The sequence below is a fragment of the Trichechus manatus genome, unplaced genomic scaffold (assembly GCF_000243295.1).
Source record: "Trichechus manatus latirostris isolate Lorelei unplaced genomic scaffold, TriManLat1.0 scaffold00010, whole genome shotgun sequence".
NCBI lineage: Eukaryota > Metazoa > Chordata > Mammalia > Sirenia > Trichechidae > Trichechus > Trichechus manatus.
Window position 1 is genome coordinate 30798524 of NW_004443946.1, and position 25095 is coordinate 30823618.

Consider the following 25095-nt stretch of genomic DNA (forward strand, 5'->3'; position numbering starts at 1 on the left):
CCCAGCCAAGTTGACAGATATTTTGGGGGGACACAATTCAGTCCATGACGGCTGCTCACTGAAAGGTTGGTGGTTCAAACCCATAGCGGCTCTGCTGAAGAAAGACCTGGTGATCTGCTTCTGTAAAGATTACAGCCAAGAAAACCCTATGGGGCAGTTCTACTCTGTCACATGGAGTCATTATGAGTTGAAATTGATTCAATGGCACCTAACAACAACCATGTTATAAAAGAAAAAAACATGTTTGTGTGTCTCATTTTACCGTGGATAAAGCCTTTTCCCATATCTGCTCTCATTTTAACCATAAATCTCCAGGATACTCTGTAAGGAAGGTAGAGGAGATGGAGTTAGTCACGTTTCACAGCCAAGGGAACTTAGACCCAGATTGAAAAGAGACTTGTCCCAGGTCATCCATGCTGTTAAGTGGCAGAACCAAGATGGTGTTAGGGTCCTGTTGGCACAGGGCTGGCTCCACCCCGCCTGTCTCTCCCTTCCACAGCTGTTTATCCTGGTGAAAATGAACATTAAGAGCAGTCCCCAACTGGAAAGACACCAAGGGCCCCTCTGGTGGCTCTGGCTGTGTGTATATGAGCTAGAATTGGCAGCTCCTCCTTCCCCTCCTTCTCCAGCAGTTCACTCCTCATGGGCAAGGGCTCCCACCCCAAGTCCCCAGGCCCCTAGGGGCCATCTTTCAATGCAATAATGGGGGCCCAGAGCGATTAGCAATATTTCAGAAAGCTTAAGGGAGATCATACATCTCCCCATGACAGGTCTGGCAGGCTAAATGAAATGCCATTTCTCTGCTTTTGGCTGGAATTCCGTCAGCTCAATCTGGCCACCCTGCTTATCTTGGGCTGATCAGGAGACTTGATTGGATCTTACGCGCATCCTTGACAAATCAAGATGAATTATTACTTAATAAATGCAATCGGTTTGGCAAGTACAACCTTTCAAAGCATGGCTCTGTGGGGAGAAGAAACTAACATGAGGGGTTGTTGGTGGCACAGAGATGGGGAGCTGCTGGCTCAACCGAGGAAACAGAAAATGGTGGCTGTGGGACATGCAGCATCTCAGCCTGAGTCTGGGGACTTGACACGGAGCGAAGTCCTCTCCTAGCTTGAACAGATGCTGTGAGCTGGAACATTGATTCCATCCAGGGAAAATGGCAGGAGCTGGAGATCTGGCATGGTAGCAGTGTGGCATGGGAATAGTGTCGAGATTTTAGACAACCTCTTTCACCCCGAATCTTGGTCTCTTAAAAAGGTACAATGAAACCTAGTCTTTTGACCTCCCAGGAGTGTTACAAGGAATCCTTAACAACAGCCACCACAGGGGCACCTCCTGAGAGGGCACTATGTTCTGAGCATAGTTTGAATCCTGACTCTACGTCTTATTAGCCAGGTAGCTGTAAGTAAGTTAAACCTCGATGAGTCTCAGTTCCTCATCTGCAAAATGGGATCATAACCGTAGCTTCCTACAGGGCTGTTAGTAAGGATGGCAGCTCTTTTTACTGAGGTGTGGTTAATCTTAATGATTTAATTTGGGGCTGATTATAATTTCCTGGGATTCAGAGATTAGTGGGGTTGGGGTAAGCATCAGAGGCAGGAACCACAGCATGTCAGAAAATCGTGGAGAGAGAAGGGTCTCCTTCACGTTGAATGCAGTCCCGTATTCACAAGTTTGGTGCCACTACAGGAAGTGGACACATACTGGGACAGACATCCCCATCTCTTCCCCCTTTTCCTGCCTCAGCTTCTCTTAGAGTGTTTCTGCTCTTTCTCTTCCACCCTGGAATCTTTCTGGGAAGCGAGTGATGAGAGGTGGTGGGCCCGTCAGGCCAGCACACCCTGGCTGCCCCTCCGTGGTGTGTCTTGAAGTCCATCTCTGCTTCAGCAAACATTAGTCACAGGAGCATTCCTTGTTCTCCTGCCCTTGGCTCATGGGCCTGAATCACACTGAGTTACACTGTGGGAAAGAACCCTGCTGGTCTGACCAATGCCAAGTTGTGAACCTGGGTCCTTGGGACCCTTTGGAACCACTCAAACTCCAGCCCAGTGTCCCTTTGGGACACCCCAGATGTCCCACCAGCTCTTTAGGAGGCTGCACTAATTTGGTGTTTCCAGTTTCCGTCACTCTTTGTTGTTTTCCCCATCCACATGTTGTTGTTAGTTGCTGTCGATTATGACTCATGGCGGCCCCATGTCTGCAGAGTGAAACTGACGGTTTTTAAGGCTGTGACCTTTTGGAAGCAAGCCTGTCTTTTGAGGCATCTCTGATGGGTTTGAACAGCCAGCCTTTAGGCTAGCAGTCCAATGCTTTACCACATATTCCTGTACTACTAATTGTGGAATGCTTTTCTAGTCAACCCTTTCCCTCTTAAATGACTTAAATGCATTTATTTTAAAAGGAAACATGTTATCTCCACTGGAAAGCCTGTCTCTCTAGCCACAAAATGGAAGGTAAAGATAAATTCAGTGAAAACAAAACAAAATCACTAAATTCTAGCTTGATACCCTTGCCTGCCAATGGTTCTGAGCCTGACACCTACTCTTTCTCCCCCTGTAAAAAGTACCAAAAACGAGACTCTCTCCTCGTAGTCAAAAGGAGTGGATGAGAATTGCAAAGGGTGTGGCTTGGATGGGATGCTAAGACCTTAGTGAAGGAAACCATCTTGCCTGGGCCTTCCACACCCTGGGAAATGCTACATCAGTTCACCTGTCAGTCGGTATTTGCTGAATGCTCACTACGTGCCCACCATGTCCCTGCAAGTATGTGGGGAAGAGGGGTCTTTGTCCTACAGGAGATTTTTCTCATTTTGAAACACGCTTGTATAAGATAACTAATAAACGAGACTATGTAGTGAGAGAGTACTGAATTGCCTGGGAGGTGGAACAAATGCCATTGCTGTTTGTAGAAGAGAGAAATCTGTATGGGTGGGTGGGGATCTAAGGATGGCTTCCTGAAGGCAGTGAGCCCTGAGTCAAGCCTTGAAGTATAAGCAAAAGGCTTGTACATTTGTGTCTGTGACCTGAGTCTCTGAGGTCCTGAGTCTCGCTCCTCACCAGTCTTTTCCCCAGTTGGGGAATCAGTATCTTGGGAAAGAGAGTAGTTGTGTAAGGGATAGGCTCTGGAATCAGACAGACCTAAATTTGGAGCAAGCTCAAGACTTAATGTTGTGGTCTCAGGCAAGTCACTGCATTTTCTGACCCTCAGTTTCCCTTTTTATAAAATGGGGAGTGATGGTCCTTACCTTAGAAGGGCTGTTATGACGATGAAGTGAGGCAGTGGTTGTAGAGTTAGCTGCCATCATTGAGTGGTGGGTAGAGGAGGTTCATAACATTTGCCCGGGGCTGAGTTCATGTTTGCAGGAGGGAGAGAGGAAAGCAGAAAGTGGGGAGAGTCTCTGGGATTCCTTTCTGATCACTCAAATCCATGTGCAGGGCATCTTGGCCTGGCCAGTCCCACAGTTTCCATCCTTGAGCCCACCACCACCCTGTGAACCTGTAAGACCTGGACTAAGGATTTGCAGACTCATAAGATTCTGCTTTAGGCTCTTGGAGAATTCTGTTCACGTTTATTCATCCATCCATCCATTCCCCACCCAAGCGTTGGTTGTTTACTAAATGGAACTTGATTCTAGCAGCTGGGATTCAGTGATCAGCAAAATAGAGCAAGTATGGTCTGTAAGTTGTACCTCAGTAGAGCTGTTTAACAAAATAGAGCTAGTCCCTGCCATCTTGGGAGGTTGTGAGACTGGGCTAGATGGTCATTAATTAAACAAATACACAAATAGTGTGCCAGTGCTATGAAAGAAAAGTACAGCATCCTATGGAAGTGTGTGGTAGGAGTACCTTATCTTGTCTGGGATATGGGAAAAGGCTTTCTGGAGAGGTGATGCTGAGCTGGGAGCTGAAGGAATCATGGGATTGAGCCAGGTAAAGATGCTCCTGGCAGAGGAAATAGCACATGCAAAGGCCCTGAGGTAGGAAGGCACAGGGATCATTGGAGAAGCAGAAAGATAGTGAATGTGGCTAGAGTGTCACTGTGGTATGAGATGAGACTGAGGAGGGAGGCTGTGCCAGGTAGGTTGAGGAAAGGAATTGGGTCTTCATCCTAAGATCCTAATTTTGTGTTCCCCACCCTGTGGGTCCCGGCTTTTCTCCTCTGCCTGGGATATGTTTTTTGGTGACCATGGGGTCCAGTGGAGGCTGAGAGGAATGCCAAGGGCAGCATGTGTCCCTGGGCATCAGCTTTCTGGGTTGAGCCTCTTTGTCCTGTGGAGACCCTTTGACATAACATCTCTGGGCCAGGGCTGGCTCTATTCAGCCGCTGTTCCCTAGCTGGGAAGAAGCTTTTAGCTTTAATAAAAAGGGAGTAGAGATAAGCAGACTGCCTCGGTGGGGGAGAGCAGCAGTGACAGGATGATTTAAATGGCTTCTCCAGTGTCATTTCTTCTGTGCAGACATCATAAATCAGATTAGCGCTGGGCTCTGGTGGGAGGGGGATAGGAAGAGAGACCTGGAAGGAGAGGGGAGAAGGGCCTGGGACTGGCCTGAGTCTGCGGGGCAACCCCAAAGGGTGGGTCTGGGGTGTCATCTATGCCTGATACTCAGCCCCCAGCCATGTTCTTTGGAGAAGAGGTAGGTGGAGTGACTCCCTCAACCCACCTTTTTGGCCCTTTGCCAGCTTTGGGGTAGAAACAAAGAGGGACTGCTAAGACAGTAGGGAAGAGAGAAAATGGGAAAGAATGGAGCAGCGGATTTAAGAGGCGGGGGGTTACAGCCACTGGAAAAACCACCTTGTTGTTATTGCTGCCTTTGAGTCAGCCCCCAACTCATGGCAAGCCCATGCACAATGGAACAAAATGCCCGGTCCTGCGCCATCCCCGTGATCAGTTGTGGATTAGACAGTGTTCTGTTGTGCTCCGTAGGGTTTCCATTGCCTGGCTTTCAGAAGTAGATTGCCAAGCCTTTCTTCTTAGTCCATCTTAGTCTGGAAGCTCCACTGAAACCTGTTCGGTATCGTAGCAACACACAAGCCTCCACTGACAGATGAGTGGTGGCTGTGCATGAGGTGCACTGGCCGGGAATCAAACCTGGGTCTCCCTCATAGAAGGCAAGAATTCTGCCACTGAACCACCACTGCCTCACGTCTTACTGGGCATTAAAATCACTTTGGAAACTTTAAAAAAATACTGATGCCTGGGTTCTACCCCTGGCATTTCTGAGTTCCGGGTGATTCAATGTACAGCTAAAGTCAAGAAGCATTGGATTAGAGCTTAGCTTCTCTCTTAAACTTGAGAGCTACACAGTCTTAAACCATCACTTCCACCATGGCTGCTCAGGCCCACCGGTCCCTCTGGGCTTCCTGAAAGTGACCGGATTGAGGGACTAGCGTAGAAGTCCTGCCTCTGGGACAAGTGTAAATGGAGCAGCACTCCCACCCACCTTTCCTTTTCAGGTCTCACGCCACCTGGGCAAGATATACAGTGAGATGATCTTTGTCAACGGCTTTGTACACTGTGATCCCCACCCGGGCAATGTGCTGGTGCGGAAGCACCCGGGCACGGGGAAGGCAGAGGTTATCTTGTTGGACCATGGACTCTACCAGGTAGGGGGGGCTCTGGTCCTGCCTGGGGCCAGAGCCCGCTGCCTTCTTATATAGGCTACAGAAATGCAGGCCGAGAGCTAAGCGCTGGAGCGGGCCCTCCCCTACCCTAGTAGGGTATTTGTGTGCAAGTCGCAGACATAAGGGCTCAGTTTCCTCCTCAATACAGTGAGGCTTGTTTTTTATTTTACCGCCATTGTGAGGATTCGGTGGAAATGTGTATATATGAAAGCGCTTGGTAAGCTGTAAGAGAACGTGCCTTCCTAGGAAACCCTGGGAAGTAAACTGCCCTGATGTGAGCTGGGGTTTCAGAGGGAGGTGGTAACTGCGTGTTCCACCCCAGTGAGGATGTGCTATGTAGTGGGCCAGGGGGTGGGTAACTGGTAGGGGCTACATGGCCTCAGACTGTCCTCTGGAATTCAGGATGCAGAGCTGGTTTGAATAAGCCATGAGCTCCTACCTGGAAATTGTGACGTTCCCTGCCTATTCCAGGGGCCCAGAGCCTGACTTGATTTCATGAAGCATGTGATCCTGGGAGGTTTCCCCAGTTCCCCAGTGGTCTCCTGATCCTCCCCTCAGGACCCTGATCTCATATCCCAAAATGCTGGCCTCCGGTAAAAGATTCAGTGAAGAAGGATGCATTAGTTTAGAGTAGGCTAGCTGCTGTCCCATAGCGCCAAAATGCACGCTGGGCCAAACACGATAGAAGTTTAATTTCTTGCTCACGTACCAATCCTGGGCAGGCGAAGGATTCTGCAGGCAGCCCTTCTTCTAGGCTCCAGGCCGAGTGGGGCTCTGCTTCCCAGGCCTCCTTGGAGGTTATCGTGCTGTCAGCTGGCAGTGAGGGTCAGGACATGGGAACATGCATGGGAAAGTTTTCATGGGCCGGGCCTGGAAGTGGAGCTTCTGCCACTTTCCACCAGTTGGAGCTCAGTCACATGCAGGGAGGCTAGAAACGTAGCCTGTGCCTGGGAAGAAGAGGAGAAGGTAGATTGTGGTGGGCAGTTAGCAGTCTCTCCAGTCTGGACCAAGGTTACCAAACTGGAGCTTTGACCTTGGGCCTGCAGGGTTGGCTGAACTTGTAGAGAGAAGCAGACATCATGCAGGAACCATTGCCCTTATCTGTGCCCCTTTGTGGTGGTCAGCACCAGCCAGGGACTTGGGGCCTGCGCGGTGAGGACCTCACGAGGACAGGAGGCTCAGCTCCTGCCACTGCTGCCCCCACCTTAGGTGCTCACGGAAGAGTTCCGCCTGGATTACTGCCACCTCTGGCAGTCTCTGATCTGGAGGGACATGAAGAAGGTGAAGAAGTACAGCCAGCGCCTGGGAGCCGGCGAGCTCTACCCCTTGTTTGCCTGCATGCTGACGGCCCGGTCATGGAACTCCGTCAACAGGGGCATCAGCCAAGCTCCAGTCACTGCTGCTGAGGTAGGTGGCCCCCTCCTGGCCCTGTCATTTCCTGAACGCAAGGGGAAGGACCAGGGGTAGCCTTGAGACCCCTTCTAACCAAGGTCTCAGATTCTAGACTGGAGGGCTGTGTCTGTGTGTGTGTGTGTGTGTGTGTGTGTGTGTGTGTGTGTGAATGTGTGTGCACGCATGTGCATGTCAGAATTAGGGGAGTGTTAAATGAGAAGAAGGGGGCAGGAGGAGAAACAGTTCTCCTGAACAGAAGACAGGAAAGGACAAGATATCCCACTGTATGCTCTTCAGGCCTTACCAGCCTGGACATATAAACAGGGCAATGTTAACTGTAGTAACCCAGACCTCTGTGGCTTTAGCTCCAACTGCTCATGCAAGATTTCAGGCTCTGCCAAGTTCTCTCAGGACTTCTGGGAATGCCCAGGGACTGTCTCATGGGTGTTCATGAATACATCCGGCCCCACCTTTGCTGTGTGCTGGCACCCAGCATGGCTTCTCTGAGGTACCATATGGGGGAAAGTGCTTCGCTTACTCTTCTGAGGTACCCAAGCAGTGCTGCTTGTCCCATTGTCCTGCAGAGTTTTTAGTAAAACAGCTTTTTTTGTTCTCTGTTTGTAGCTCATTTCTCCATTGGACCTAGACAAGAGTTCCATGGAGACTGGGCTGGGAAACAGATCCTAGGAACATCTCTTCCTCATGCTCATTGTCACCTGTGCCCATGAGAGAAGTTTACTGGGTGCCTTAGTTATCTAGTTCTGCTGTAACAGAAATACCACCAGTGGATGGCTTTAGCAAACAGAAATTTATTTTCTTATACTTGAGGAGGCTAGAAGTCTGCATTCAGGGCCCAGCTCCAGGGGAAGGCTTTCTGTCTCTGTCGGCTCTGGGAGAAGGCCCTTGTCATTAATCTTCCCTAGTCTAGGAGCTTCTCAGCGCAGGGACCCTCTGTCCATGTGCTCTGCTCCCAGTGCCTCTTTCTTGGTGGCATGAGTTCCCATCTCTCTGCTCGCTTCTTTTTCCCTTTATCTCTTGTAAGATAAAAGGTGATGCAGGCCACACCCCAGGGGAACTCCCCTGACATTGGTTCAGGGCTGTGACCTTAGTAAGGGTATTGCATCCCACCCTAAACTTCTTTAGCATAACCTAATCTTGCCTCATTAACCACAGGCAGAGATTAGGATTTATAACACATAGGAAAATTACATCAGATCACAAAAATGGAGGACAACCACACAATACTGGGATTCATGGCCTAGGCAAGTTGACATATATTTTGGGGGGACACAATTCTATCTATCCAAAACACCGGCGCAAGCTCATTCTTCCTACTCAGCATGTGCTCCTCCCAGGAGGTCTCTCACTTCTCATGGAATTGACTTCTGTCTTCCCATTCTATCAGTTTTGGAGACCCATCCAGATCTGCTTGAATCCATGTGGTAGATGGGCTCGCTGAGGCCCCTGCTCACCATAAGGACAGGGTCCTACTCTTGCAGTAAGAAGGACGTGGGTTCTAGTTCCAGCACCTCTTCTTCCTGGGGGTGTGACCTTGGGTGGTTCCCTTCACCTCTTTGAGCCTCATGGCCCTCATCTATAAGCTGATACGTGGTAGGTGGCTTTAGGAATGGCGGGATGCAAAGTCTCAAACAATGTCATCAAGAGGCCATCTCTCTCCATCTCTTGGCTCTGCTTTCCTCCTAGTTGACATCAGTCTTCAGCCATCTTGGTGGCACCAATGACCACCAGCAGCCCCAGGCTTAAAAACCAAAAAACCAGTTGCTTTTGAGTCATTTCCAACTCATGGCGACCTCGTGTGTCAGAGTAGAACTATGCTCCATAGGGTTTTCAATGGCTGATTTTTTGGAAGTAGATCACCAGACCTTTCTTTCAAGGGGCCTTTTGGTTCGTAGCTGAGTACATTAACTGTTTGCACCACTCAGCAACTCCAGCACCAGAGTTACATAGCATTAAAGCTCATCATCTCAGAAGAGAGACAGTCTTCTTCCTTTGTGGAATAGGGATGATATGGATGATAATTTCCACTTTATTGATAATATATGTAAAGTGCCTGAAGTTCATCCATTCAACAGACATTTGTTTTGCCAGACTCTCTGCTAGGTGCTGAGGATGCAATGATGAACAGACAGGGCTTCATGTAACTTACTCCTTGGTTGAGAGAGACAGTAAGCAAGTGAACAAACAGGTGAATGAATAATTATAGGTTATAGTTGCCATGAAGGAGGGAAGCCGGGTGCTGTGATTTGAGTAATGGTGGGGGTGGGTGGAGGGTGCTGTAGGTAGTGTGCTCAGAGAAAACCTTAATGAGGAGTTGACTTCTAAGCTGAGGCCCGAAGGACAAGTGTCAGATGGCGGTGGTGGGCGGGGGAGCTCCCCAGGGGAAATCTGAAAGCGACTGTCGTGTGCAGAAGGTAGGGACAGACGGAAGAAAGAGGCAGACCACTCCAGCTTGAAAAAGTGGTCTAAGACTTATTATGGGGAAAACTTACGTACAAGGCGAGGTCCTGGGCAGCAAAGGATGGGTAGATCTTAGTGCTGCTGCCCCGGCTCCAGAGATTATGTAGAGGGGCTAATGTGGGTTTGCCTTGCAGCCCCCCTTCTTTCAAGTCCAAAATGTATCCAGATGTTATCATTTGGATCCAGATTCCTTCAAGGATGTTGTGTTTCCTGCTTCAAGGGTATTGTATTCCTTGGCGTCTTATTCATTTCTGGGAATGGGGATGTTTGCCAGGACTGTGGTCAGCTTCAGGACTGGAGGCAACTCGCAGGTCCTGGATTGGTCACATCCTCATTTGTCTTTCCAACAAGACAGGCTGCAGCCAAGGGAAGAGATTGGAGAAAGCATAGCAGGCGGAGGACACACCTGTGCTAAGGCCTAGCGGGAGGAAAGAGCTTGGTATGGTCTGGAGTGTGGTGTGGGCGATGGTGGGATGAGAGGAATTTGGAGCGCTGGGCATGAGAGCGTCACACAAGGCCTTATAAGCCATGGGAAGAAGTTCAGATTCATTCTGAGTACAAAGCAGAACCTTCAGCAGGCTTTAAGCAGGAGAATGACTTGTTCAGATTTGCTATTTTTAAATTTCTGTCTAGAGAGGTGCACAGTGAGCAATGGGGCAACCCGTTAGTAGGCTGGGGACTGGGGTAGGACCCAGGTCGAGCAGTGATGGGGGTCAAGCACTGGCAGCAATGAAGATGAAGAGAAGTAGATGAAGCCAAGATGTATTTTGGAGGTAAAATTGAGAGGACTTTTTGTTGTATTAAGGAGCCCTCATGGCGCAGTGTTAAGTGCTCAGGTGCTAACTGAAAGGTCATCGGTTGGAACCACCAGCCCTCTACAGGAGAAAGATGTGGCAGCCTGCTTCCGTAAAAATTACAGCCTTGGAAACCCTATGGGGCAGTTCTGCTCTGTCTTATAGAGTCACTATGAGTAGGAATCGAGTGTCAACTGGTTTGGATTTTTGTTTTTTTCTGTTCAATTAGATGTGGAGAGGAGGAAAAGGGAAGATTCAGAGTTGCATCATAGGATTTTGAGAAGAGTTGTAGGGTAGCTCCAGTTGTGAGGATTTTTGTTTTCTTTATGTAGAGGTGTAATACATACTGAAGGCTGTGGTCTTTGATCTTCTTCACTAAGTCCTTCAAGTACTCTTCACTTTCAGCAAGCAAGGTTGTGTCATCTGCATAACACAGGTTGTTAATGAGTCTTCCACCAATCCTGATGCCCCCGTTCTTCTTCATATAGTCCTCACAACTGCACCAGTAAGCAGCATCATGATTAACAGAGAAAAGATTGAAGTTGTCAAGGATTTCAGTTTACCTGCATCCACAATCAACACCCATGGAAGCAGCAGTCAAGAAATCAAAAGACGCATTGCATTGGGCAAATCTGCTACAAAAGACCTCTTTAAAGTGTTAAAAAGCAAAGGTGTCACCTTGAAGACTGAGGTGCATCTGACTCAAGCCATGGTGTTGTTTTCAGTCGCCTCATATGCATGCGAAAGCTGGAGGATGAATAAGGAAGACCAAAGAAGAATTGACGCCTTTAAATTGTGGTGTTGGCAAAGAATATTGACTATACCATAGACTGCCAAAAAAATGAACAAATCTGCCTTGGAAGAAGAGAAGTACAACCAGAATGCTCCTTAGAAGCAAAGATGGCAAGACTGCGTCTCACATACTTTGGACCTGTTATCAGGAGGGATCAGTCCCTGGAGAAGGACATCATGCTTGGTAAAGTAAAGGGTCAGCAAAAAAGAGGAAGAGCCTCAACGAGATGGATTGACACAATGGCTGCAACAATGGGCTCAAGCATAACAACGGTTGTAAGGATGACGCAGGACTGGGCAGTGTTTCATTCTGTTGTACACAGGGTCACTATGAATCAGAATCCACTTGACAGCACCTAACAACAACATAGGGTAGGGGGTGTCACTTCCTGACATAGGGAAGATTTTGGGAAGGACATATTTAGGGTGGGAGCAGTTGTTTTGAGACATTTAGATAGGGGTGTCATGAGCAGTTGAGTCTTAGAGAAGAGGTCCAGGTTCAAGATACAAATTTGGGAGTCTTCAGCATATAGATGGGTATTTAAAGCCACAGGAAAGGATGAGATCACATGGCAGATAATAGATCTCAATAAACTATATCTGTTTTTATTAAACACGATAGAATTCTGTGTTTGGATTCTTATTCATTCATCAAGACTCAGCTTAAATGCCAGCTCTTTAAAGAAGTGTTCTCTCCTCCAGGATACCTCTCCTCATCACCCCAGTGATCTCTTACTACTTGTATCACTGATGTGGCAAGTTCCTTATACCCCCTTGCAGAGTAGTTATTTGTATACACATAACTCCCCAACTGTGTGGTGAGTGCCTGGAGGGCAGGGGCCCTGTCTTGTATATCTTTTTATCTTCCACAAGTTCCCGGCAGTCATGGGACTGGATCCGGCCAAGTAGAGGTGTTTGTGTAGGTTCTGGAGACACCGACTCTATTTGCTCACTTTGGATAAGAACCTGGTTGGAAAGTAAACTGAGTCACTCCAGGCCAGCTCAGTCTCTCAGTCTTTCTGAGCCCTGGTCTTATTGAGAATTAGGAGAACCTCCAACACTGTATCAGGGAGAATGTTTTTGGTTGCTTGTAACAACAACAAAAAACTAAAAGTGGCTTAAACAATGAACAATTTGTTCTCTCCATAACAAGAAGCCTGGAGGTAGGTGATTCTAGGTTGGTTAATTTAGAAGATTAACAAACTCAGGACTCTGGACTTACTCCTCTGTGATTTTCTTGGTTTTCCTCTCGTGATTTCAAGATGGCTGCAGCTGCTCGAAGCTTTACTGTCTTTGTTCAGTGGCATCTAGAGACAGGAATAGAGGGTTCATTTCTTCTCATACATCATTTCTTAAGGGCAAGAAAACCTTTCCCAGAAGTCCCCCAACAGACTTCTTCTTATATCTCATTGGCCAGAATTGTGTCACACGTCCATGCCTCAACCAATCACTTGGCAAGGGGAATGAGAGCTCAGAGTCAGCATTGGCTGAGCTGTATCAAGATGTCCCCCACCCTGGGGCTGGAAGGGGCTCAGCCACCCTGAAGAACATGGCCCCAAGACATCAAGTGAACAGAGCTGAGGTTCTTTTACAAAGGAGAAGCAGAATGGCTGTGGGGTAGCCACTGAACAGAGTCTACCCCAGACACCCACCATCAGGATCTGTCTAGGCTTGAAGGGGTAGCCTGGATGGGTGAAGGCCCTTTCTGTTCGAGCTGAGAGGGGCTGTCGCCAGGCCAGTTCTGACATTGCAAAGAGGTGGATCCCTTATGGTGAGCTATGCCTTGGTCTGGCCTTAGCCATCAGAGCAGGGTTACCTTGCAGCAGGGAGGCAGATGGCCTCTTGGTGTCTGGCTTCCTGTGGAGATGTTCAAGTCTGATAGCTCTTGCCTGGGGGACATTTCAAGTTTCACAGCACTCAGTTATCAGCCACATAGACATGCTCCTGGAAGGCTGAGTGCTGCTTCCACTATAGAAAGGTGGCCATAGTGGTAATGCCTTTTGGCAGCACTGGGGCCCCTCCATGAGGAACCCCAGTGGCAAATGATTAAGTACTTGGCTCGGCAGCTAACTGAAAGGTTGGTGGTTCGAACCCACCAGCTGCTCCACAGGAGAAAGATGTGGCAGCCTGCTTCCATAAAGATTACCGCCTTGGAAACCCTGTGGGGCAGTTCCCCTTTGTCCTATCAGCTGGAATTGACTGGACAGCAGTAGGTTTGGGTCCCATCAGTACGACTTTCATGGATTGAGAGCCTTTCTCCTTATCTCTTATGACCCTCTCGGTACTGCTGGGAGATGGGCAGAGAGGGTAGTATCATTCCCGGTTTTTCGGTGAGGACAATGAATCAACAAAGACTAAAGGACTTATTCAGAGTCACACAGGCCTGCTGTATCAGGTGGAGTGGCAGTAGAGCTAGGTGGTCAGGGTGTGGGCTAGGGAGCTGGACTGCCTGGATTGAAGTCCAGCCTTGCCATTTACTAGCTGTAAGTGAGAGGGAGTGGGCAGGTTACTTACCTTCTCAGTGCCGAGGTTTCCTCGTTTTAAAGTGGGAATAATCCATTCACCTCATAGGACTGGAAGGAGTAAATGAGTTGATATATGCAGGCATTCCCAGAGTGCTTGGTTTATGTAGTTAGTGCTTCCTACATGTTATCTATCATCATTATCATCATCATCATGGTCATCGTTTTTCTGGAAGGAGAGATCAGAGCTGCACTGTCATGCTCAGGATTCTGGCTGGAGGCAGTAACCTGCCCAGAGCCACACACAGGTCGGGGGCAGGGAAGGAGCAGAAGCCAGGCCCCAAACCTACACACCAGGATGGGGCAGGGCTGTGGGAATGACCAGTTTTGAGGGCTCACCCCGATGCTGCTCTGGGGGCATCAGGACCTCAGGTGTTGGGAGGGATGAGACTGGCTCCAGGCAGTGTGGGCTGCAAGACTCTGGGTATGTCTGGTGAGTCACAGTCAGGCAGGGTATGGGGCAGGACTTTGGGACTGGGGTGGGGAGGGTTCGGACCTATGGACTGACCCAGCTTGGGCTTGGCTGCAGGGGCAAGGGCCATGACTCAGCTAGTACCAGCTTCCAGGGCTCTTTCCAGGCTTGGCTGCAATAGATGGTCAGTGAATGAGCCTTGGGGAATAAGGGAAGGATAGATCCCTGGGCAGGAAAGCCAGCTAATTTCAACTTCATCAAATGGGGCTGGGGTGGAAGGGTTGGTGGGTAAGGCAGTTTCCTGCCCCAGTCAGTACTGGCTTGGGGTATTTGGGGATGGGTATTGTTGACCTTAGACATCCCTGGGTGGCGCAGATGGTTAAATGCTCGACTACTGGCAAAAGGTTAGTGGTTCGAACTCATCCAGAGGTGCCTTGGAAGACAGACCGGGCAATCTGCTTCCAAAAGGTCACAGCCTTGAAAACGCTACTGAGCTCAGTCCTACTCCGTACATACGGGTTTGCCAAGAGTCAGAATTGACTCAACAGGAACTAACAACAACAACAACAAATTGTTGACCTTGGCTGTGAGGAGCCAGGGATGAACTGCAGCAGAAATGGGGCCTGTTCCCTCTTTATGTGCTGTCCTGTGTCCAGTGAGTGGCCAGAAGCTGGAGTGCGACATTCCATCCAGAGCCTATTGTACTGGTCTTCAATTTAAAAAAAAGTTAAAGTCAGTGTCACTGAACTGTGCATGTAGAAATTTTTGAAATGGTGTATCTTTGGCTATGTGTATTTTCACCAAAAAAAAAAAGGTTGAGAAGTTAGAGGGTTGACATGTTGTGGGGTTGTTAACCAATGTCATAAAACAATATGTGTACTGCTGTTTCATGAGAAACCATTTGTTCTGTAAGCCTTCACCTGAAGTGCAATTAAAAAAAAAAAAAAGTTAAAAGAAGAGCTCTTTCCCTTTGGGGAGTGTTCCTAGTAGTGCTAAGGTAACTGCTAGCAGCCCCCTCCTGGAGTCTCCTTGCAGCTCCCCACTCCCATGGCTGCCACATCCCATACCAACCATTTATTTCTGTCTCCCCACTGCTGCTTCAGGAATCAGAAATCCGGGACAATGCGGCCAACTACCTTCCCCAGATCAGCCAGCTCCTCAGCCACGTGCCACGCCAGATGCTACTGATCTTCAAGACCAATGACCTGCTGCGTGGCATCGAGGCTGCCCTGGGAACCCGTGCTAGTGCCAGCTCCTTCCTTAACATGTCTCGCTGCTGCATCAGGGCGCTGGCCTCGTAAGTGTGGGCTCCTGTCTCTCCCTCCTCCCCCGGCTCCCAGCCTGCCCCAGGAGACCCACCCACTTCCATGTTCTCCCACCAGTCCACAGGGCCCTGCCTGAGCTTCCCAATCTCCAGCTCTCCTTGCAGGAAAAGTAGGGGCAGAGAATACCTCCAGCAAACTGCTGGTGCCTCGGGGCAGTTTTGTGGGTGGTCAGAGAACAACCTGTCTTGTGAAAAGTGGCAGAGTCCAAGACTTCACCCTCCTAGCCCAACTACCCAGCTTCCCAGGCAATTCTTACCATCAGGAAAATTTGATGTGTTTTCTAAGAGTCTCAGCCCCATCCAAGCGTCCCCTGGACTTGGGGTCAGGAACCCCTGATATGTATCCCATCTCTGACTGGTCCAGGGTCCTATAACTGCCTCCCCAGAGACTGGCCAGGAGCTAGGCCAGTGTTCTTTTCCTTGTGAGTGTAGCTGTGACTTGGGAAGGCCTGCATGAGGAGGAGCATGAATGGAGCAGACTCTTTCAATACCTCAGATCTTGTCAGATGCCTTTTTAGATGCCTGGGTACCCTTGGGGTGTTGGTGAGGAAGGGAAGTTGCTCCTTCAAGGAGATGGTGGCAAAGGAATGAGGGTTTTAGGCCCTTCTACCTAAGTGTGGTGAATACACGGAAAGGGTCATCTTCTGGCTGAACCTTATTGCCCAAAGGAAGAAGTCTAGCCCGTGGTCAACTTCCATACTAGGCAGGGAATGGATCATTCTGGAAAATTCTGTGGTGAAGGGAGAGTTGACCATATATATCATGCATTCACTATCAAATATCAGATTAGATTACTGCAGAATATACTGCACACTGAAATGGCTGAACATGATTTATTCTTCTTCTGAGGCTTCAGGAAATGAAGTCTTGAATAGGTCATCATCATAAACACCAGTTTTCATCATGTCCTTTTGCTGATGTAGAAAGGATTGAGCTGGGCTGAATTCACAGTGGCCTCTGCCTCTCAGGACCACCTGACCAGGTTTCCAAGTGATTCTCACCATCAGAAAGTTTGGCATATATTTACTTTTGGAAAAAGAGAAACATTGGAATGTTCTACTTGATGGGTCCATTAAATTATTGATCCTGTTAAACAACTGCTTTTGTTTACCCTACTCACTTGAAAAACTCTTTTGGAATATTTGAGTTCCTTTGGGCCCTGACTGGGCAGTAGGGTGATCACATAACCAAGAGCAGTCCACAGTGGGAGGGAGCTGGTCAATTGGGCAAAGCCACCATCCTCCATTTCCTAAATGATACTGAGCTAGTGTTTTTTCCTCTCGATCTCTCACTCTTTCCCTCCTTGCCTCTCCTCCAGGCACAAGAAGAAGAATACTTGCTCGTTCTTCAGAAGGACCCAGATCTCTTTCAGTGAAGCCTTCAACTTATGGCAGATCAATCTTCATGAATTCATTCTGAGTGTGAAGGGGTTGAGACTTGCCAACTGGGTCTTGGCCTTGCTTTGCTGGCTGTTTCCTGCATCACACTGAGTGGACTTGCTCTCCCCTGTCCCTTTCTGGTTTGACCCTAGGGTGGGGAAGATGTCTTTTCACTCCCCACTTCTTTGCCATGTCTCCACCCAGTTGCCCCATTTCTACCACATGGTGTTCTGAAGCCCCAGGTCACTCTCCATGACACCAGTATCCTCCACCTTTGGAATTCCTCTCCCCAGTCTGCAGTCCTTGTCTCAGGGCCCACAAGCTGTATCATGGAATAGATTTCTCTCCTTATCCAGGGAGAAGACACAGCAGTCTATTTTCCAACTCCTGGTGTGTGCCATTGGGTTGAATGTCCCCTCACTTCCGTTAACCCTTTATATTGTCAAGGTGGACCATGTATCCCACTGAGGGCACATTTAACTTGTAGGAAGTTTGATTTTTGTTGCAGGTGATCATGTCTCTGACCTCGCTAGAGAACAGGTTCCCTCTCCTTCCCATATCACTCCCGAGAGGTGTGATACTTTTGTAAGTTTCTTTGGCATTTTCAGGCAGACTCCGTTGCAGCCATGAGTTCACTGCTGACATGGTGACTTCTTGGGTGTTTTGTATCATGTACTGTGTTTCAATAAAAGAACTCTTCAGTGTTACAGGATTTGTCCATCCTAACTCACTGGTCCCCACCCCAACCCCAACCACATGCTGCATCCAGAATGTGCCTCATGGTCCTCGCCAAGGTCGTTTAATTACAGTTCCCCTTTGTTCCTGCTTCGTTGGGGTTTCCCAGGGAGGCCTAGGGGAAATTAGATCAAACCTGGGCTTGGTGGGTGGGGATTTTTACTCCAGGTTGTGAGTGAATCCACATTGGCTACTGGATGAGAATGGGCCTGGAAGCCAAGTGTTGATATGATCTTCTGCTTGGCTTCTTGTGCACTCTGGGGCCACTTCCTGCTTCTTGTAAGTTTCTCTCACCTTTCAAGACCCCAAGACCTTGGTCAGAGGAGTTAAGATGCCCAAGGCCAGGAATTCGGAGGCTCAGCCAAATCCTTGGACCTTGGTTCCCCTGGATTCTCACCTCGTTCCCGGTGGCCTCGGCACCTGCCTTGTTTTGCTAGTTACTTCCTGACTTATCCCTTTGGTTCCTTATTCGGTGAAACCCAGTTTCAGGCCAGAGATCCTTCCTGGTTCCTCAGTCCCTCTGGAGACTGTGGTTCTGTTGCTAGAACCTTGGTTGCTGTGACTAGGTTTCCATTCTGAAATCTCTGCTCACCTCTCTGGACTCTATGCTTCTGCCGTATTGCCTCCTGCCAGCACTGTCCTCTCCCGCCCGCTCCATCATTTGGTTCTGTTTCTGGAATATCTCAAAACTCCTGCTCTACCTCCTGTGTCTGTGTGATCTCCAGGCCCCCAAGACCCCAGATTTGGCAGGTCATGGCTCTCACCAATCACCAGTACTTGCAGACAGTAATTGTACATGAATCTGTCTGATCTTGGTTCACCCCATTCACAGGGCCAGAAAAACCCTGAACATGAGCCTCGTTTTCTGGTCTCATTTTTGGTAATACAAGCTGCAGATTTTCCAGTGACCAGAGAAGATTCTCAACCTTTTTACTTCCTGAAAGAATTAATTGTTCTTAGTGACCAGTTGGATCTACCCAGGGAGGACCTGAGAGAATACTTTGCAAGATCTGTTATTAATCATGAGGATGCATGCTGCATATTATATTTTATGGTATCTTTTATAGCCACTGAAGTAAATATAAATGTCCTTTCTGTTCAAGGTAATGTTTCCTTGCTTTTTCACTTTTGGTTTAATGGTTGGCTTCCTGCTGCCCTGGGATCTGAAACATTAGCATGGTGCCACTGAGCCCAGCACCCAGAACAGGGAAAGCAAAGAGGCAGGGGAATTGGGGGGACAGGGCAGTTTGAAAGGAGAGGGGTGAAGGCTGACGTTTATTGAGTGCCTTCCACATGTGAGAGGCCATGCTAGGCTCTGTAAATAGGTCACATCATTTAATTGTGCCATCAGCTCTATGAGGGAGAGACCACTAGCCTCATCTTACACAGACATGACCCAAGGCTTACTAGTTTGCCCTAGGCCACACAGTTGCTGAGTGGTGGCCCATGCTTCGTTTTTTATTCTGCAGTGCTGTAGATACGGATTATATTTGCTCCTTGGACTGTTTTATATGCCTGAGTTGGGTTGGAAAGGCCTTGATTTCAGAGGAAATTGAGTTTTTGTTTGTTTGTTTTACGCGGGGGTTGGATGAGTCAAGGAGACAGAAGTCCTAGAAAAAGTAGACTGAGTGTAGCAGTTTCCCTGGAATCTAAGACAGAATGAACCTGGACTACTCTGGTATTTCTCATCCCATGTGACTTGGGCCTGTGCCTTCTGCTTGGCTTGGTGGGCTCGTCTCTGGAGCCCAGATGCCATGGGAGGAGACTCTCCAGACTCTCATCCCATGGCTCAGAGGTAGCTCAGGTGAGTGTTTCTGTGAAAGCTTCACCCTGATCCCCTTCTCTGGCTTGTAGAACTTGCCATGAGGTTGACCACTGATACGGGCATTGTGCTTTCCTATTAACTCCACAACTTCTCTCTTGGTGCAGTGACAGGGTCTTCCAGGAAGGCGCCACTTTGAGGGGTATTTTTTCTTATTAATATTTGGATACTTATTTAATTGAGGCATTGGCTTCTTTGATTTGGGCAACATGGCTACTTTTCCCTCTTCCTTTTCTCAGGTGGAGGAGAAAAATTCTGAATCTATGGCCCATTTGGCCTAGAGCTTTTCAGGTACATGACAAGCACATAGTATGTATAGATGTCCTGCCTTCTAGTAAGTGCTCAATAAACACTCAAACATGTAGAATCTCAGAATACTTTATTTCCAGGGATGTTGAAATCTGAATAATTAAAAAGCTACACATGCCACCCACCCTCCATAGGAATGCTGCCTTGTTTAGTTGGAAGAAATCAGAATCCCTAGCTGCTCCCAGGATTAGAGATGGTCAGGGACAGCATTATAGGCTGCCCAGGGTTCTCCTGCCACAGTTTCCTTTAATGACATCTCAGAAAACATAAGTGACTCCAAGAGGCACCCACTCAGGAGCGTGGGGACTGGGGAGGGGGGTTAGAATTCAGAAAAAAAAAAAAAAACAAATCAAACCTGTTGCCCTCAAGTCGATTCCGACTCATAGTGACCCTATAGGACAGAGTAGAACTGCCCCATACAGTTTCCAAGGAGCGCCTAGTGGATTCAAACTGCTGACCTTTTGGTTAGCAGCTGAAGTCTTAACCGCTATGTCACCAGGGTTTCCAAGTGTGTGCAACTGTGAGAAGAGCCTGAAATGGAACAATACAGGGTAACATTTGGGGCTCGAGTGGTCAGGAAAGGCATAGACACGAGCAGCTAGCATCTAAGCTGGGAACTGGTGATTGGGCAAGATCTTAACGGTCAGGATAAACAAAGCCACAGAGAGTAGGATGTGCGTGGGTGTTCCTGGGAGCCTGGTCTGTGGGAAAAGTGATGTTTGTTGGGCTAGATCAGGAGGCCCCTTATTTAACCAGGGTCTTGAATGCCAGGTGACCAGATGCTACTGCTGCTTTTAACTGTGGGAGACCCAGTCTCAGGCCTTCAGTCTGCAGCAGTTTTTGTAAAAGGTTGTATGTTCAAAAAGGCTCTGCTCTTACCTCCTTCCTCCCATTACCTCTCTCCTTCTTTTCTTCCTTTTCCCTCCCTCCTTCCCTCTCTCCTTTCTTCCTTCCCTTCTCCCCTTTCTTCTCTCCGTTTTTCTCCTTTCCCTCCTTCCCTGCTCCCACCCTCTTTTCTTCTCTCCTTCCTTCCCTTCTCCCCCTTTCTTCTCTCCCTTCTTCCTTTTCTCCTTCCCTCCTCTTCCTTTCCTCTCTCCTCCCTCTCCTTTCTTCCTTCTCTCCTTGCCTCCTTCTCTCCTGCTTTCCTTCCCCCCGTTTCTTCTTTCCTTCCTCTCCCCCGCCTTCCTTCTCTCCTTCCTTCTGGTAAAGCAAAACTGCTTACAAAGCAGCACATACTGTCTTGGTCTTTCTCCTTTTCTAAAGGAAGAATGGAGTCAGCACTCAGAAGAGAGGAGTGAATTTTAAATCCTGGGCTGTGGCTTCAGTGTCCATTTCCCTGCAGTGGATGCCTCCCGTCCTGGTTTCCTTGTCTTCCCCGGGTTCCTTGGCTGCCTCAGCCCCCACCCTCAGCCAGCTCCCCTCTCAGCCAGGTCACCATGCCCTGGCCAGCACTGCTGGGCAGAGGAGGAGGCTCTCTCTGCTCACTTCTGCCTTTGGCTTGATGGTTCCAGAATTCCTTAGATTTTTCTTTTCCTGTGTAAGAAGGAAGGCCAAGCTCTTAGTGATGGTATTAAGCACCCCTAACCCCTGCCATTCAACTTCTGTTTCTTCATCCCTCCCCTTGCGCTTTCACTCTAGAGCAATGCTTCTCAAATTTTGATGTATAAACAGATAGCCTGGGGTCTTGTTAAGATGCAGATTCTGATTAGGGAGGGGTGCTAGGGAGGGACCTTTGGTTTGCGTTTCTAACAAGCTCCCAGGGGATGCTGATACTGCTGATCCAGGGACCACACATTGAGAACCACCCATCCAGATCCATCAGCATCACCTGGGAGCTTGTTAGAAATGCAGTTGCTCAGGACCCACTGCAAACCTACTTGGGGTGGGCTGAGTAATGCCCTCCCCCAAAGATGCCCACATCCTAATCCCTGAAACCTGTAGTTATGTAACCTCACATGGTAAAAGGGACTTTCCAGGTGTGATTAAGAATTTTGGGATGAGAAGATTAATCCTGGCTTTTCCAGGTGAGTCCAATGTAACCACAAGGGTCCAAATTATAAGAGGGAGGCAGCAGGATCAGAGTCAGAAGTAGATGTGACGTGGGAGGAAGAGGTTGGAGTGATGTGAAGAAGGGGCCATGAGCTAAGGAATTCAGGCAACCTTCAGAAGCTGGGAAAGGCAAGGCAAGAAATTCTCCCCTGGAGCCTCCAGAAGGAATGCATGGCTGCTGACACCTTAATTTTAGCCCTGTAAGATTCAATTCAGACTTCTGACTTCAGAACTGTAAGAGAACAAATTTGTCTTGTTCTAAGCCATGGAGTTTGTGATAATTTGTTATAGCAGCAATAAGAAACTAATACACTACTGAATCAGAAACTTTGGAGGTAAGGCCCAGCGATTTGTTTTAACAAGCCCTCCAGGAGATTCTGATGAAAGCTCAAGTTTGCTAACCACAGGTCTATGGTTCTCAACCTTATGTGCACATCAGAATCACCTGGAGAGTTTTAAATAATTCAATGTTTGGGCCCCACCCCAAGATTCTGGTTTAATTGGTTTGAATGGAGGCCAGGCATTATTTTTTTTAGGTGTGTGTGTTTTGTTTTTTTAACCTGTTATCAGCCAACATAACCATGGTACATTGTAAAAAATTTTTGTTGTTGTATTCTCAAACACAGCAAAACACACACCAATTCATCAGTTACATTCTTTGAGTTGTGCAACCATTCTCACCCTCCTTATGTGAGTTGTTCCTCCCTCGTTAACATAAACTCATTGCCCCCAAGGCACCTATCTAATCTTTTGAGTTGCTGTTGTTGATTTGATCCCATATAGATAGTTCTTAAAAGAGCACAATGCTCAAGGCAGATATTCTTTACTAGTTCAGCTAAACTATTGTTCAGTTTTAAGAAGACTTCAGGGTATGTTTTTGGTTTAAAGTTTAAAGATTATCTCAGGGCAGTAGTTTCAGGGGTTAATCCACCCTCCATGGCTCCAAAAAGTTACAGTCTATGAGAACTCAAAATTCTGTTTTGCATTTTCCTCCTTTTGATCAGAATTTTTCTATGGAAACTTTAATCAAAATGTTCAGTACATGGCACACTGATTAATAAAAAGTAATTAACATGGTACAATACTATAAACTACAGGCATTATTAAGATTTCACCATTTCCCCACTAATGTTCTGCGTTCCAGGATCCAGTGCAGGATCGCACCTTGCATTTAGGAAATTAAAAACGCATATGACAATTTGTCTCCTTAGCCCCCCTCTGGTTCACAATGGTTTCTTGATCTTGTCTTTCATGAACTTGACACTTTTGAAGAGTACTGGTCAGGCATTTTGTAGACTGTCTCTCAGTTTGGTTGTGGCTGATGCTTTTTGTGATTAGACTGGAGTTACGGATTTGGGGAAGAATACCACAGAAGTGATGTGCCCTTCCCATCACATCCTATCCAAGGGAACATGATATCAACATGACTTACTGCTTTTGTCCTTGAAAGTTCCCAGGCGATTTTACTGTCCAGTCAGGGTTGGAACCACTTCTTCAGCCTCATACACCTTCCCAGGTGTCTTCTGGAGAAGGAAGAAACGCAGTTTATGAACTTCTCCACATGTGGGCATTAGGCAGAGCCTCTCTGAGATTGAGAGAGGCCTGGCTAATCCCAAGTTTAAAGTCTCCAAGGAAATTAAATAATGCGAATATGCCAAAACAAAGTAGTAAGAATGGTGGTATATTTTTAATGTTTACATCTACCACTAATTAACCCTTTAAGTGCTTGCTAAAGTAGAGGGTCAGTGAAAAAGATGTAGACCCTCAACGGGATGGATTGACAAACAGTGGCTGCAACAGTGGGCTCAAGCATAACAATGACTGTGAGGATGGTGCAGGACCAGGCAGCATTTCATTCTGTTGTACATAGGGTTGCTATGAGTGAGAACTGACTGGATGGCACCTAACAACAACAAGTCTTTAGTCATACACATATGTAATGACAAACAGATGTAACATCAGAAACACAGCTTGAACCCTTCTTTTTGAAAGATATGTGTGGCGCTAAGGACTGCTTTTTCCAGGTGATTTGCAGTTATAGAAATGGAAATCACTAGTTGGCGATTGGCGGCACTAGCGGGGGACTGACAGGGCGTCCTTCGGTCAGTTCCCCCCAGCAGTGAGCCTTGTGCCCTCTGCCCCAGCCTGACCCGGCAGCTTCCCTCTCAGTGCCCAGCAAGTGCCAAGTGAGATCTCATCTGGGCTAGTTGCCGACTGTTTGAAGCCCAGGCCTGTCTGACCCTGGTCATGAGTGATGGAAGTGGATAGTGGCCTATCCCTTGGCGGGTTATAATGAGGGAAGGCTGGAGGGCAGAGTACCTGCAGTATGGGCTTTCTTCCTGCCAGGCTGACACTGGCTGAGACAGGAAGCCCTTTAGGCTCACAAGGCTGGTGAACTGGGGGTAGAGGTCAGGGTCTCTGATTATTTGTTTCCTAACTAGTTGATATCGAGCCGACTCATGGCAACCCCATGTGTGTTAGAGTAGAACTGTGCTCCATAGGGTGATGGCTGATCTTTCATAAGTAGATCACCAGGCCTTTCTTCTGAGGTGCCTCTGGGTTGACTTGAACCTCTCTACTTTTTGGGTAGCAGCTAAGCATGTTAACCATTTGCACCACCCAGGGACTCTGACTATTCCCTAACCTAATGCCATCAAGTCAATTCCAACTCATAGCGACCCTATAGAACAGAGTAGATCTGCCCCATAGAGTTTCCAAGATGCCACATCTTTCTCCTGAGTAGCAGCTGGTGGGGTCAAACCGCCAGCATTTCAGTTAGCAGCTGAGTGCTTTAACCACCGTGACACCAGGGCTCCCTGACTCTTCCCTCTGTGCTTGTACGAAGGGAGTAATTCCCTATTATATCTGCTTTGTACAAGCACCGAGGGCTGAGGTTGCTTGCTTGAGGGCACACAGGCAGTGAATGGTGGAGCCAGGTTTGAACTGAGGCAGTGGCAGCCAGAGCTTGGCCTCTCAACCCCTGACCACACTACACATCATCCTGACCTTCCGTTTTCCTCCAGTGGAGTGGACTGCTTCCACCAAGCCTGGTCCTGTCAAGGCTGCTAAAAGACCCTTTCTGCCTTCCCGCAGCCTCCTCTCCCTGGATCTGGTAGGCTTCTGCAGTAACAGCTGCCCCTGGCTGGAGGGGTGTAGCTGGGCAAGGGTGCCCCCAAGCAGCTGTCTCTTTGCATAGAGGCTGGGCCTGCATGGTCCAGAGTCCCCTCCAGAGACTCCTTGTAGGGGAGTTAATATTGGCAGAGATTCATTTTTACCCCAATATCGACTCGACAGCAACGGGTTGGTTTGTTTTTTGGGTAAGTGTGAATAGAGGGGAGGTTTTACCTTTGTTGGAATCCCTGGGTGGTGCAAATGGTTAACATGCTCGGCTGTAACTGAAAGGTTGGAGATTGAGTCCACCCAGAGGTGCCTCAGAAGAAAGGCCTGGCAATTTACTTC

The 25095-nt window shown here is 48.2% G+C and overlaps 1 protein-coding gene across 1 annotated transcript in view; it reads left to right on the forward strand.

Moving 5' to 3' along the window:
- Positions 1-17410, forward strand: part of ADCK1 (aarF domain containing kinase 1) — a 133356-nt gene extending 115946 nt beyond the window's left edge. The window contains exons 8-11 of the mRNA XM_023726124.1: positions 5461-5610; positions 6838-7035; positions 15122-15315; positions 16661-17410. Of these exons, the coding sequence (XP_023581892.1) occupies positions 5461-5610; positions 6838-7035; positions 15122-15315; positions 16661-16832 (714 nt within the window). The 3' untranslated portion in view covers positions 16833-17410. The remainder of the gene's footprint in view (positions 1-5460; positions 5611-6837; positions 7036-15121; positions 15316-16660) is intronic.
- The last annotated feature ends 7685 nt before the right edge of the window (positions 17411-25095 follow it).